The sequence below is a fragment of the Syngnathoides biaculeatus genome, chromosome 7 (assembly GCF_019802595.1).
Source record: "Syngnathoides biaculeatus isolate LvHL_M chromosome 7, ASM1980259v1, whole genome shotgun sequence".
Lineage (NCBI taxonomy): Eukaryota > Metazoa > Chordata > Actinopteri > Syngnathiformes > Syngnathidae > Syngnathoides > Syngnathoides biaculeatus.
Genome location: NC_084646.1, coordinates 18,333,789 through 18,349,853, shown reverse-complemented (window position 1 = coordinate 18,349,853; position 16,065 = coordinate 18,333,789). Strand labels below are relative to the sequence as shown.

At 38.6% G+C, this 16,065-nt stretch overlaps 1 protein-coding gene across 6 annotated transcripts in view; it reads right to left on the bottom strand.

Annotated features, from left to right (window-relative positions):
- ptprsa (protein tyrosine phosphatase receptor type Sa) overlaps nucleotides 1–16,065 on the bottom strand; it is a 246,696-nt gene that overhangs the window by 9,197 nt on the left and 221,434 nt on the right. For all 6 annotated transcript variants that reach the window (XM_061824188.1, XM_061824191.1, XM_061824193.1 and 3 more), the window contains 6 exons: nucleotides 13,739–13,858; nucleotides 11,811–11,965; nucleotides 6,788–7,073; nucleotides 3,542–3,720; nucleotides 2,507–2,633; nucleotides 2,298–2,423 (listed from right to left, as the gene is read on the bottom strand). In XM_061824188.1, coding sequence (XP_061680172.1) covers nucleotides 2,298–2,423; nucleotides 2,507–2,633; nucleotides 3,542–3,720; nucleotides 6,788–7,073; nucleotides 11,811–11,965; nucleotides 13,739–13,858 — 993 coding nt within the window. The remainder of the gene's footprint in view (nucleotides 1–2,297; nucleotides 2,424–2,506; nucleotides 2,634–3,541; nucleotides 3,721–6,787; nucleotides 7,074–11,810; nucleotides 11,966–13,738; nucleotides 13,859–16,065) is intronic.

Here is a 16,065-nt window from a genome sequence, read left to right as displayed (position 1 = left end):
TTCAGTTTGCAATTCTTTTACTTGCGTTTGAAGCTTTGCCTCACCATACCTCCCTGAGCTGCAGCACCCTTACATTCTCAGCTGCTCTCTCAGGTCAGTTGACCAGCTGCTCCTGGCAGAGCCCAGTGCTAGGCTTAAACTTAGAGGTGAACAAGCGTTTGTTGTTGCGGCTCCAAAAATGTGGAATGCTGTGGCACTCCACATCAGACAAACCTCATCTTTGTCTCATTTTAAATCCTCCCTTAAAACCCATACTTTTACCCTGGCTTTTAACACCAATTAGCACGATGTAGCTGATGTAATGTATATGTGTTGTGTGGGCAGTGCATTCTACTTTATGTTGATTTTACCTACTTCATTTCATGCAGTTTTTAATCTCTTGTTGTTTTTGTTTTTTTTTTTTTTAAATCGAATTGTACAGCACTTTGGGAACTTTGCATTTGTTTAATTTGTGCTATAGTAGCAAAGTGAATTGGATCAGATAAATCATAATTTTTGTCGGATATACCCACGAACTGTTGTTAGGTTACCATCAAGTAAAACTAGTTTATTTATTTTTATGGAAATGATCGTGATAAAACATCATATGAAAAACATTCATCTATAACGCAGTGGATTCACTATGTATCAGCCTTCCATTGACGTGTCTGCAGGTTACTTGACTCATTAAGAAAGAAAATTGCACTGACCGCTAAAAAATGTAACTCAATCCAAAACATTCTCTTTTTTTTAATCTCAGCTACTGGTGTTTTTCAACACCTTTCATATCACAATGTGCTCCTACACATTTAATACACTGATTCCATTATAGTAATCGCCATACAACTGGTTTTGAGCATGTCATGTTCGTCTCCTGGTTTTGAGACAGAGAGCGTTTCTTTTCTTTTTGCCTTTTGTCTTTTATCTGCAAAACGTTACCCCTCAGTGGGAGGATTAAAAATAAAATGAGAAGCAAAGACAACAGCACAATGGGCCACGTGCTCAATGAAGACGGGTGGTAAAAAAACAAAAACAAAAAAAAAAAAACAAAGGGAATTTTAACACACAACCTAAGGGCCCATGCTGCGTGTCAAATTGCGTGATTAAATACGTGACTGGCTCGCTAGATGCGAGGTTTGAGGCATACAGGGTACGCAATCACTTTGCAAAGGAATGTGTGCAAGAATACTCCCATTTAATCAAACAAATATGTAAGCATACAGACATCATTATGTAGGGCTAATTCTAGTTTATTTCCACAAGCGCAGATGTTTTTGGGACATAAATCAAACAACCTACACACTCTTCTCTCACATATGCATCTACAATTGGAGCACTTCTCAACAATTCCCACAGACCTAATCCTCTAGAAAAAATATCTCACACGTTCCGTTTAAATCTCCCTCATGTTGGTTTGTCGATAACGTTAATGATTTAAATCTGTTATGTGCTCTTCTCTCTTTTTTCAAAACCCTGTGAGACTAAACAACAAAGGTGAACCATTGTTTTTTTTTTTGATAGTGTCCAAATATATTTTTATTACATAAATATCACTGTGTTTATTCACGTGCACTCGTATATGGCACTAAATATAGACGTGCCCCCGTTGGAAATGGCAGAAATCCACACCGAGTTAAGAAACTTTCTTTGTTCCATCTTCTGCAACGTTGGCTCTTGGAATTTGTTGACCTGACCTGTTCTTTTACACACATTGTGGAGGGCAGTATATAGTGTATGTACACGCACACACACAGATATATTAGCAATCGGTACAATTTGGTGCTGTTAAATTTGGAGTATTTGCTTTAGTACAATGTACAGTAGCATTTGCTTTTCATTACCTTTTATTATTTTATCTGAACATTTTTTTGAGAAGCGTCAGCAACAATTCCCTGTATAGCACAGCGAAGAAGCGCTGTCCATGGATATGAATAAATTATAATAATTGAATGGCTGAATGTGTGAGCATCTGATACTGCATTCATATGCAATTACCATTATGTATCTGCATGATAATGTGCATACCGCATATGACACGTGTGTATGATATGAAACATGATCTGTTAGCTACAAGAAGACATTTAAATAACTGGCAGGCGCACAGCTTGGGAAATCATTGCCTACATGTGCCTAGTTGGAGACCAGAAGTAGTTTTATGCTGATGCTGCTGCTGCTGTGCAGCTGCAGTTTCAAATAGTCTCAGATAATTGAGCTCAAAATAGACCCAGCAAATCTATCCTCAACAATAGTCCCCCTTTGCACTTCCTTAAAATGCTGCTGCAAATGTTAACACCTCATGACACTGATCTTAATCTTACCCTGGCATCTGTGACCTTGAACTCTCGAAGGATGTACTGAGGCATGTTGTACTCAGCCATGGGGTCCACCACAAAGTACTGATACCTAGCGGAGCGCTCTGCTGGCCAATACTGGTGACACTTTTCCTGTATAAACAGATGATGATGTTTAAACGGGGCTTAACACCTTCTAAATGGAAATCCCATTTTAGTGTGACTTAATGTCGTACCCTTCCCATCTCTCTCAGTTTGGTCAACATAACTACAATGGTGGAGTTGTTCTCCCAGAGCATTCTCCAGAAGTCCTCTGTAGTTTCTGCCAGAGGGCCCTGTGTTGCAATGTAGGCTTTCTGTTGCCTGGAGAAATGCAGTTATATCACATTGACATTCTATTTTAAATAACATTTAGCTGGATGCATCTCTAAAGCCATTACTTTTCAGGGAACCAAAAAATAAACAGCATGTTTGTTGAGCCATTAAAACTTCATTGTCAAAGAGAGGTAGACCTTTTCAAATTTAGATTGCTTAGTAACTTATAAAAACAACAGACCTGTGCGGGGACTGACCAAAAGTACGTATTTGTGAAAAGATAAAAAAAATCGACTCAACTTGGACATTTGGACATTCTTTGTAGTGTATTGAATTAAAAATAGGTTGATCATGATTTGCAAATCACTGTATTAACTTTATATTTATGTTTAACATAACATCTCAACTTCATTGGAATTTGGTTTATATATAAAATTACAGTAGAACAATAAAAGAAATATTGTAGGAATAAGAGGTTGCCAGCTCAAACGGTGGCCTTAACAAAAACATGCCTGAGGAACAGGCATTTTACTACATTGCGATTCTGTGTACTTTGTGTTCACTTGTCGGACAAATTCTTCTTCTGTTTTTTATTTTCCCTTTTTTTTTAGGCTGCTTCTTCTCTTCGAAACATGACAAAAAGCCAAAGAAAAAGCTAACCACTTGCTTGATTTCAGGTATTGTGATTTAAGATAAGGTATTGGAAGACAAAACCCATGCCAGTGGTTAAGAGTCTTTAGAATTTTGAATTGTATAACTTTGAAGGGCATTTTAGTTTAGAGGTTTTGCTTTCCGACCAACCCAACTACAGATGCTGGCAACTCTTGCGACAAAACGTCATGCAGGACTTATCACTGTTAAAACTGAAATTTCCAATTGCGCTTTTCACATTTTTTCCCCAAAAAACAACCACAACCACAACAACAAAGCTGTACTGACAAACACATCTTCCCTACCTGTACCCATCAATAAAGCTGGAATTAATGTAGTCAGATCCTTCCAGGCCTCTGATTGGCTGCAGGCAGACCCGCGTGGTCTCATAGGGCATGATGTTGACCAGGCGATTCTTGAACTTGTTGCAAGGTAGGTTGGCACTGATGAAACGTGATGTGTGGGCTTTGGAATTGGCTAAACGCTGGTTGGAGAAATAAATGAATAAACAACAACTTTGTTAAACAAACATAGATGAAAAAAGTGGGTAAAGACAGGTAAAGAGGTAAAATACAGTTAAGTCTGCGATTGATGGGGGACAGGACAGAACTGGCAGAGAACATGGTTTATAGAAAAAGGATGGAAGATTAAAGATGAGAGGAGAGATAAAGATAATATTGATGAGATATTTGTATGCCATCCATGCATCTGACCACCAATCTGATTGATAAAACACAATGATGCTGCAGTGTTAAGAGGGCACTGCGGAAAGTAATTCAATATTTTTTATCCTCTCTTGTAAATCTTGGGAGTTCTGGTTCAATATCAGTTGTGGGGATCTATGCCAAACATAAACGCACATAAACAAGGTTGTGGAAAGAATGAAGGAAATGTCAAACTCTCCGAAAATTGGGTCACTCTGCTTTGATAATGTTGCAATGTACGCAAAGAATTCCTTCGCAATGGGATATTCAAACTAAGGATGAAAATGACTCAGCAATTATCGATTTGAGGACTGTAAGAATTTCATCATCCATGTGGAATTTGTTAAACCTCATCTTTCTATCAAAAGTTTTCCAACCAGCATTAGCATCTGAAAATAATGCTTGTTAATGTAATGGCTCAGTGGTACAATAATGTATTTGGGCTGGGAAAAGAGCTTGCACAATGCATGAAACAAACGTTCCCCTAAAATAAGACAATTTTACCAAAGAAAGCAAGAAACTGCAAGCCCAACATGTCTCCTTTAGGTCAGTTACGGGAGCAACGACACTACAAACAACCAATACAAATGTATTTAGATGCAGATACAATTCAAACCAACAAATGTTAACATGCAGTATATTTTGCTTCTTATGCATTGCTAAGAAGTAGACAACAAGGGAATTTTTTCACTAAGTAAATGTTCATATCCTAAAGGATCAAGCCGAAATCAACATGTTTTGGGTGGGTGGTTCTGCATCACATTAAGGAGTCAGAGAGATGCCAGCCACACTAAAAATGATACCAACTACAGAATGTAAGATAAATGAGTTCCAAAACACTTGTGACCAACCCAGTCCACATAATGTTTTTCAAACACTGTGTGTACGCGTCTGTGTTTGTTCTGCTGGCATTTTCAAGGTGAACAGGGTTGATCTTTAGATTGTGGCATTTCTTCCCAATTCCCTTTTAAGACAAACACCTGGTCACTTGGATTCCATTCAGTCGTTCCTCCCTCTGTCATCCCTTCATGTCCTGCTTCAGCCTTCCCATAAGGGACCTGGATGGGCTTGACGTGGCCTGGCATGACTACAAAGGCTTTCAGCTATACCCCAAAACACTACACTGGGCACATAAATCAGCTCCAACGCTGGCAAAACTTCCCATGCAAACGAGTAGCGAAGCATCCGGGGTATCTATAAATTGACACCAATTCCTTTCTATTCATAACATGGCAGCCTGGGTTAAGCATGATGCATCGCATGTTGTTTTAAGTTTCCTCCTAAAAACTAACTTAAATGCAGTTGTCCTTTTGTTCATTATTCATAGCCGTCACCCTAAATAATGTACCATCCCCCATCCTCCTTCACGTCCACCTTTCTAAATTAATAGGCTGTGGAGTGAGGATTATTATTCCCCGTTAAACTCCTGACAACAGCTCAATGTTATCATCTGTGACTCACATGGTGAGTCCATCACTGCTATGCGTCATGAAGTGGAAACACACCAGCATGCTTATTGTTTCTTGGCGGTGTGCCACGTTGATAAATGACGAAGGGGAAGGTGACTAATATGCGCAATGCACTCAAATGAACACGTCACATGCATATATGTAAGTCAAAGTCAGCAGGTAGGATTTTATAAATTGATGATAATGATGTACCGAGAAGTTTGACTAGATAAAACCAACATCAATATGCAATACCTATTGGCTTCAAAACCGACCAAAAGAATTATCCAATCCATCAAAGTAAAGACATTAACAATTGACACAAAAAGTAGTTTTGCCCAAAATTAATGCCTCAAAAAATGTAATTTAATGTTTTGTACCAGCTGTTGTCATTATGAGGAACGTCCTGTCAGAAAACAGTAATAATGAAGATCACATGAGAAGAACATGCAAGCAACTATGACATACATTTACAGAAGAAATATTTGCAAATATGATGTGAAAAGAGGCACCCACTGTCCTCATTGTTTCATTTGTTGTCATCTGAGTGATGATATTGCCCCAACTCCCTACATTTGCTCAAAATAGATCAAAAAGTTCTACAAGCCATTCAATTTTCCAACAGCTGGCAACAAGGAGGATTTCCGTGCCGGTTGCCCTGCTTGTTTGTGTGTATATGCATAACAACAATCCCTTTCTTATTGATCTATTATTGGTAACGTTTGATTGGGTCCGCCAAGACTAGCAAAGACAAGTAAACAGTTTTGGCACAATCACTTTTAAACAACAGCAGATTGCAATTGAAGATTAATAATCTTAACTACAAAAGTTTTATACATTTTAGCAGCCTCTTGTCTTTGGATAAATTCAGTTTTTCTGAGATGGAGTCATTTTGTCATATGGCATCTTCAGAACTTCCTGCAATAATTTTGCACAGATGGTGAAGTATAAATGTGTACAGTTTAGAGGATTAGAACATAAAAAAGGTATATACTATAACAACAGCACAAAATAAAGGGCACTGTGACTGTGCCATCAAACTATGGATTGGAATGCTTTCTGCTGATAAATTGCAATTATGCTTTTACTAATCCAATTCAAAATGAATATAAAGTTTTATATGTATTTAGCTAAAATGTCCTTGCTCGTGTCTCCAGATACATTTTCTTTTAATTACCCGTAATGTTTTAATACATTTTCAAGCGGCATTTAAACTGTTTTTCATGACTCATCTCAAGAAAACATTTTGATGTAATTAACTGGATCAAAATTATTCTACTGCAGCCCGTTTTAATTTCAGTAAGCTTCAGTCCTAGATATAAAGCATATATAGTACTATTATTTTTGGACCCCATTCAAGGATACATTAAACATGCCCGTCATGGCATATTCCTTATACCTTGAATTCAAGCTCCATGCCAGTAACGTGCTCGCCACTCTCCACTTGGGCCAGCTTCTGGATGTAGGAGTAGAGGCTGCGAGCTGCTACCTCCGTGTTGCCACAGGCCACCGCCTCTAGCAGTGCATCGTGAATGAAACTGTACTGGTCCTCTGTCTGCACCATGTAGTTCCGCTGTGAGCGCATCAGTGTCACGTGACCGTAAATGTCAACAGTTTTCTCGTGCTTGATCCGCTCGAGCATGGCGTCGATGACAATGAAACAACCTGTCCGACCGACACCGGCACTGTAGAAAAGAGGGAAAACAAACAATTTTCGTTTTAGACTCATGTTATTAGGACACTGTATATCTATGTACATAATATCACATCTACAGTACGGCATCTTTTATATACCCATGACACTACAACAACACCAAGTGACAATGTAAATAATGTGTGTAAAGTTGAGAGGGGAAATAAGACCAAAAATAATGCTTTTGATTCACACTTTGCGGAACTACTTAAACGATTATTTAAAATTCATCCAACCATTTTCTTAGCAGCTTAACCTTACAAGGGGGAGTGCTGGAGCCTATCCCACCTGTCAACTGGCAGGAGGCGGGGTACACCCTGAACTGGTTGCCAGCCAATCACAGGGCACATCGAGACAAACAGCTGCAGTCACAATCACACCTAGGGGCAATTTAGAGTATCCAATTAATGTTGCATGTTTCTAGGATGGGGGAGGAAACCAGAGTGCCCGGAGGAAACCCACGCAGGCACGGGGAGAGAGAACTTGCAAACTCCACACAGGGGGGGGCGGGATCGAACCCGGGTCCTGAGAACTGCGAAGCCAACGCTTTACCAGCTGACCCACCGTGCCGCCATTATTTAAATTCCCATTATAATTTCTTCACCAAGGCGAATTTCTAACACAGCTATTGTACTGGATTTAATGATGACGTACAGGGGCACCCAATGTTGTGTCCTAGTAGTCGATACTAAGAGTGACGGAATGCGTAAAAAATGCATTAAAACAGAAAGTAGACTGTCCATGGAGAGAGTAACACTTCACTGTCATTTCTGTTTCATGGGATAAGACTTCGGACTGATTGCGTTCTTCTTATCTTGACAAAAAGGAAAGCTTTGAATAAGCCTTTTTGAGAACTATAATTTGCAAAAGGGTACGGGGCAAAAAAAAAAAAAGAGGAAGAAACATGAAAAATGGGATCGGATTAGGGTGAGTGTTTTTTGAGGCGTAAAGAAACAAGAGAGTCGTGGAGAGAATGGAGGCAGAATAAAAGTGTTGCTTTGAAAGGAAAAATGATGCGATCACTAGAGAGAGAAAAGATCTGCATTTGTAAAGAAAGAGTGGGAATGGGTTGTTAAATGTATAATACTCCATAAAGGAGGAGGAGATAGCTCATTTTGTTGAATGAGAAATGCTTAATACACTGTTAATAATAATGCTGACATTTTACTGTTTTGATGGAAGTCTTTAACTGCTCAGATGAATTGACAGAAAATTTATTCTCAGTCCAATAATTGGTTTGTGTTTTCAGCCACAAAAACAAACAAGTGATTTTCCTTCGTGTTTCCATTAAAAAGATGTTGAATGTTTGTCATTGGACTAAAGAGTTGTGATTTTATTGTATTTGTTTTATGATTTTATTTTGCACTATGCCATTTTTGCCATTTCTAATCATGACTTACAGCATAGGGAATTGACCTTTAATTGTTTTCATGCAAATAGTTGGATCTCTGAGGTACCTGCTCAGCAATCCTTATGTGAAATAAATGTGTCCGTGCGCTACAAACGGTACAGTGCAACCTCGCTTTGTGTCCTCCACTTTGCGTTGAATTTGGTTTTGGGCTATTTATTTGACTGATATTTTGTCCTGGAATACGATGATTCACTTGGTTTTCACTGGAAACAAAAGTATTTTTTTTCTGGGTATTGCGTGCCCACACAATGCATTCAGTCCTCATGCATAACCTTGCTAACTCTCCTCATTGAGTGAGTATCATGCCGTGTGAGCATTCAAGGATCTGTAGAGGGTTTTGAACCTTTGGAGACTAACAACCACAGTACTCCACCATGGACAAAAACTCCAAAGTGCAAGCCTTTAAAAGAACAAGATGCGAAACACATTAAAGTAAAAAAAAAAAAAAAGTCATTTCACAGTACGAAAATTGCACAAGGATCTCCCATCTTGCCAGTATGTGCGCACAGGCTCCTGCAATGGTAAATTCAATCCTGGCATAAAATAAAAAAATTGAAATCAAAGAAGTTTACTTTGCAAAAGGGCAAACAACTCAGACAAAATAACGATCCCAAGCACTTGAAAATATGGAGGATCTTTTACTGGTGTGGATAATCCAAAAACAGGTAGCGGAAGATCTCATTTCAGAGGCAATCATTTGTGAAAAGGCCACATTATTGGTTGTGGCTCTCCTGAAGACAATGGCTGGAAGGAGTGCTTCATTGAGTAAATTTAAGACCAGCAGAGGGTGGCTTGACGATTGTGAGAATCGAACTGGTAAACGGCTTTGCTCAATTATGAAGTGCTTATGTGCAAAGTGGTGTGAAGAGCAACGTCTTTTGGACAAATATCACTCCTAGAAAGCTGTCGCAAGCCATGTGTGGAACTCAATGCTTTGTCACAATTTAGACATGTCAGAAACAGAAACTAGACTTTTTTTGTGAACGTGGGTCCGAGTGATACTCAAGCTAGACCTTATGTCAAAAAAATGAATAAAAGAAGAAAAAAAAGGCAATAACTCCAGATAGGAGGGACTTCCTTTCAAAACTTTCCTTTTCCCCCGTTTCGACTTCTGACATACAGCAACAAGGGTCTCCAAAAAAGTTAAGACTCATGTTAATTTCGGATCCTTTCCATTATTTAGTTAGATTAATTTCACTGTAGTGTTGCCCCACATACTGATACCAATACCGCAACAAGGTATTTTGATGTAAAAAATAGCATGGTACCCCCTCCCCTCTCTCTTTTAGTATCAGTAGTTTGAAAAAAAAAAAAAAAACAATACATAAAAATTATGCAACAGTACTGAATCCATATGATGTCTTAAAGGCCAGTGCCCAAAATGCTGACAGTCTGCAAATAACTGCTTTGTCTTACAGCAAGTTGTGGGGGGAAGAACGAAGAACAATATGGCTTCAAACTGCCGACTACATCCTGCTGACACATTGGCACATATTCGCGTTAACCACCAGGATGAAACTGCAGAGTCTGCAGCTCAGTGACCAAAAGTCACTGCTATATGCAGTGAATACTCCTGTGCTGTTATGGAAACTCGGCATTCAATGCACACAAGTGTCAGTGTAACCAGAAGCGTAAAATCGACAGCATGGGAGTGCTCCAACCTGGATACAGGCTATACTCGTCCTTGGAGATCAATCCGTAAATCAGGGGGGTTATGAAACATTAAAGTCCACCCGAATGCAAAAGGAAAACCAAAGTGATGTAAAAAGTCCACTTTTTGAGTGTTGTGGTGCAGTCCACAATGAAGAACAGCACTGCATTGAGTGGATGCACAATGTATGGTATAGAATGGGGGAGATCGAATGCAGTCGAATATATTACTCTAATTAAAAATTGGAACACAGGCCATGTAAGTTTGAACCAGTATTAAGTATGAGTAAAGTACATATAACTACAGCAATAAGTAATGACCAGAATTTCCAATGTATAATGTGCACACATGTATCATACGAACCCCCAATGTTGACCTCAAAATTCTGGAAATCCCGTCGACACATGAATAATCCAATTTTACAATGCAAGATTTTGCTTCTACCCAAATGATCAAACCATGTATTATCTGTATTTTATTTAGTTTTCAAATACTTATTCTGAAGTTGAGCACTTTATATTAATTAATTTCATTTTATTTTGAAATTCACAGCCCTACATTATTTAGTCAATGATAAAACATAGTTGTGCTGATGTTTGATTACCCATGCAGAATTTGTAAGATGGGTACAATTCTTTAAAGAAAACAATATTGGCTAGGAAAAACACATTTATAAATATTTGAAGCTGTTTTTGTAAGTTTTCATTGTACTGCTTTTATTGTTTAATATTTTTGCCGTGGTATCATTTCAGTTCTGGTATTGTGATACTTTATTCTGGTATATCAATGTGTGAATTTTTGTATCAAGACACTGCAAGTTTTCTGTCTGTAGAACTACATTTATTCTCTATAAAATCTATTTATTCATATCTTTCTGTGTCAAACAGATTATTGAATTTACATGATTTCCTATGGGAAATGTCGCTTTGGTTTTCGTGTGTTCGGTTTTAGTCAGAAATTTAGTCATGGATTAATTCCGAAAACCAAGATTCCTCTGCAAATTCAAACACTTTCATTGCAAGCTCAGACACTCGCTTTTTCCACACCCGGGCTCTGCCCCTGCTAGTAGAAGGAAACAGCCATCTCCCGTGAACACTCGCAGCTTGTTGAAGCAGAAAAAGAGAAGGCACACGATATCCAGCTGTCAAACAAAAGAAAGTCTGACTCGGCATGGGCCCAACAGTATATGGAGAGGGATGAGCACTCGCACTGGCATGGGTCGGCAAGTGCCCGAAATTAGTTATTTTTTTGCAAGAAAGAGAAAGAAAAGCGGGGAAAATGTGAAATCTTGTTCCTTGGGTATTTTGTCAAAAGCCTGCCACATACTTTGTAAGACACCTGGGAACTGCTTTAAATTGTGGAAAAAAATGCACAAAATGTTTGCTTTAGATAAACTGTTCAGCTAGTAGCAGAAAGACAAGGATTAAAAAAATGCAGCACTGGAATAGATGTTCAATCTTATTATTGTAGAAAAAAAGTGATACAAGCAAGAGCCCTTAGACCAAGGGTGAGGTTACCAGACTGATATACGATATTCTCCAGCAAAACAATATGAAATGAATTTCTTGTTGAGGAAAAAAATAATGAAAAACAAAATTCATATTCAAGATACCTCAGGAGCAAACACCCCGGTCCACTGAATTACTACAAGGGTTTCAGCTGCTGACCTGCAGTGGGCGATGATGGGTCCAGCATCAGGTGGATTGCAAGTCTTGACCCTACGTAGGAAGGCCAAGAAGGGGGTCGGGTATTCTGGCACACCATGGTCAGGCCACGCTGTGAACTGGAACTGGCGAACCTCGCGTTTTTCACTAGATCCATTCTAAATAGAAAAAAAAATGTTGCGTTCAATAGGGCAGGATACATTTACCCCCACCATATTAAGGATCGTGTCCAGTACTTGTCAAAGTCAGGTTTGTACACCAAAATGATCCTTCAACAATTTAGTGATATCAACAGCGAGTTTTCTTATTGAGATGCATTTAAACCTTTAGCTTCTTTAACTTACTTTAACTGACATGGACTGTTGGTTAACAGATTAAAAAAAACATATTTCTTACAGTTACTATAAAAAGAGTGAGTGTTTTATTGATTTTGGTAAGACAGACGGTTTTTAACAACACATGAAAAAAGAACCAAAGAAAGGTTCGTCGCAAAGTAGGAGAGAAGAGAAAACACTTCATCGTTCTGTCCTCTCCTCTCTTCTCCCCTAATGGAGATACTGTTTGCATTTCAATGCTGCCTTTCTGATTTCCTGACAGAAGTTTTTTTTCCCTTGCTGAATAAATGAATAAATGAGTGCGGTAATTAAACTGGCCCACTTTTTATTTTTTATGGGTTTTTCTTTGGACACTCCCTGATTTTGTTGCTGAGGCTGCCAGCAAAATTGTGACAAGCCATCACGTGCTACTTTTTTTTACATCCCTGCAGGAAAAACATACATATGGATCTTGACCACGGCCACCGCTTTGAAGATGTGGGGTTTGTGTGTCTGCCGGCACCCTCTACTACCTGAACACAGAAATGCTGCGTAATCATTTTTTTTCCCCTTGCCACACTATGGGATGAAATGAGCTCAGGTTCTCTGGTCTAAGTCTTTGCACAGATCTAATTAATGTACGGTCACTCTGTGTGATAATGTCTGTAGAAGTGGTGCTCGTGATGTCTTCTTTAATTCAACTTAAATTTGATCTCTCTTTGTGGCTTTTTGCATTTTCAAGTTCATTTTAGTAGAAACTGTGAGAAGATTAAAATATGTTTGTGTGGTATTGGTACAGAATGGAATGGACAGAAATGAACATTTTACTTTCAATTGAACTATATCAATCAAACAAAGAAAAAAAATCAGTTCAGCCTGAACAAAATACAATTTTATGGAAACAGTCAGGAATGCATTAAACCTACAAATGTAGGCATACATACATAAACCTCTTGTGGATGCACAAGACTCAACTGCAACAAATGCAGTCTTTTTAAATGTGAGCAATAAAGACAAATGCCTTACACATGGTATGGTTGGCATGGAAGGTGAGTTCAAGTAATCTTGAGAATCTCCCAGGAAACGGGCCAAGCTTCCAACCGGGGTTATACTTATGTCTAAAACATTGATATTGTGAATGTTTTCATTTCAACTTTTGTCTGTCTACGTTAGATATTGAACAATCTGCTAATTACAGTATGTATACTGAGTTTCTTTTCTGCTCACTTTACATAAGTGCTCCAATTCGGCAATACCAGATGATGCACTGAGCTGAGTGCAGGATGAAGAACTGAAGGCTAATGCATGTATGTGGTACACAATCTTATTCATAGACGATTATGATTGTAGTACCAGTATGACTGATTTTGCAATGCATTCTTACAAGGTTTATGAATTATCCTACTGCTTTCTCGAGAAAAACTGAATGATACGTTTGCTGGTTTTAGTTACCTCCTGCATTTTGATCATAAACATAACAGCTGTACTCACTCGCGATTCTTGTGAATGCCTACATTACATCTTTAGCAAACGGACATTTATGTAATGTATACAGAATCTGCAAATGCCAGTTTTGGGCTTGTAAATGTGTTTAAGGGTTAGAATAAAATGATTCACCTTGTGCAAGGAGAAGGTGCGCACACAGAAAGTGGCCAATTCGATGGTATCCAACAGTGTCACTTGGGTCATACCATACGTTTCTGTACCGCGACTGGGCCAGTACTGGTCACATTTTATCTGTGAAAAAGAAAAGAGATGATCAAAAAACTGGTAAATATATATGTTGAAAATAGTACTGTGTAAAAGATTTAAAGCTAAAAAGGAGGAATAGTAACATGCTGAATGTCAGAAAAATACATGAAAGCTGATGGAACCAAGCAGCTCATCTCAAACATCCCAGATTACCAGTTGGATTCAAACAGTAGTGAGAGCTGATAAAAACACTGGGGGAGCATTTCTCCATTTCATATCTCAGAAATCTACAGTAAGCATACAAATTCACAGTCTTACTTTAATATTCTCAATACCAGTCCGCACCCTTTACTATACCGTAAAGCATGGAAAAATTCCAAGTGTATCTGCCTGCTCAGCTACATTTATTTTTTATTTAACATCGGCTCAAGGACTGGGTTTTCAGTGCTTGTACAGTAAAGCCTGTAAAAACACATCACCTGCCTCCTATGTCAGTGCATCTTATTCAGTTTCATTCAATATGGTGTGACACCCTGGAAGACATCTTCTCTCTCATTTCCTGCTCAAGCTGACACTGAGCTTCCAGTGGCCACATGTCCTGATCATGACTGACAGTGGAGGACAGCGGCTGTCGGGATTGGGCACAGGTAAACAACTGAGGAGAGGTGAGATGAAGTGGAGACACTCGGGGTAAGTAAGTCTGATGTTGACACTGGTTTGGTTTGACAGGATGAAGTCGTGTTTGTATTTTTGACACACTACAAGTCCACTTGTGAGGAAATTATCTTGAAAGATTTCACACAGGTTTTTTTTTTTTATTCATTTTGAGGCTGTTGTCTACCACTTCATCTTAAGAAAGTCTAAAGTGACACATGGCAGTCATGGGTTGATACAACAACAAGAATCTCATGAAACCAACTCATCTATTTACAGAGTATGGTTTCCGATTATGAGCAAATAGTTTCTTTTCTTAACTTCTAGTCTTTCTATCTCTTTTGGAAAATCATGTTTTGTCTCATCAGCCCTCCCGAAATGTGAGTTAATTTAGGCTCACCACTAGTATTTGGCAAGTTCCAGCTTGGCCTCCCTATTCTTTTTGCTAATAAGCATCTGCATCTTTTGATGTAGCCTATGTACATTTCTTCGTACCTCTCATATTATTTCTTTAGGTTACTGCTGCTATTTCCTTGACTGACCTACTCAACATCTGTTATACCAGCAATTTCTTTTCTTCTCCAGGACTTTCCAAATGGTTGTATTGGCTCGAGCAAATGCTTGCGCATCAGCTCTGATTAATTTTCCAAACTTCTCTCAGCTTCACAACTGCTTGTGCAACGACCGAAGACCACCCTCTGTTTTATGTTGGTACATTTGACAGGTAGATTCAGAATCTGAACTTGATCGTACAAATTAAGCGCTATTATTGTTAGAATACTCAATGTAACAGGACACAACAGATCAAGAAAAATCACCTGTCAGTCACATTAAAATAACTTTGCTCACACCAAATTTGTGTGGATTCAAACAAAGCTGCTAGTTCTCAAATTGTGCATCTAATGCAGATGTAACAATTTGGAGTAAAAGCTGCAATGCTGATCTCGTCTCATGTTCATCCTTTGACGTCAAACAAATGTTTTCATTCATCAGCAAAAATAAAATAATCAGCTTGTTTCAAAGATGCTTTCAGATGACAGTAAAAGTAAAATAATTGGCCTTACTGTTATCCATAGTTTTTGAAGGAGAGTGTGTATGGATGCAAATCCTAAATTTAGGTATTACACTAGACCCCTTAGTTCATCTTTCTGAGACATTGTGAACCATTGTATGCTTCCGACTTTTGGCAAAGCCCATTGTCTGTTCCAAAATATCTTCTCCCGTGCACAAAGGACCATAACGGCATGGTTAGAAAAGAATCTGAGATCTTACAAACACATCAGTATGAAATACAAGTAGACCCAACATCAGTGACCTCTAAACCTATAAAATATTCTCATGAATGTGTAGATAAAGATTCCCGCAGATGCACTCCAAAATCTTTCCGAACGGCTTCTTGGAGAAGTGTGACAGCCACAAAGGGGGGACCAAGGCTATAATTTCTTTGTCCTGTCACTTTTTTTAATACTATAGATATAAATAACTGTATCATACATACTCTTTGCCAAACTTCTCCTCCAACTTCTTACAGCAACACACAGCTGTGGGAGGTAATGGTCACAGATGTTACAGAAACTCCCCTGCTTACAATTTAATTT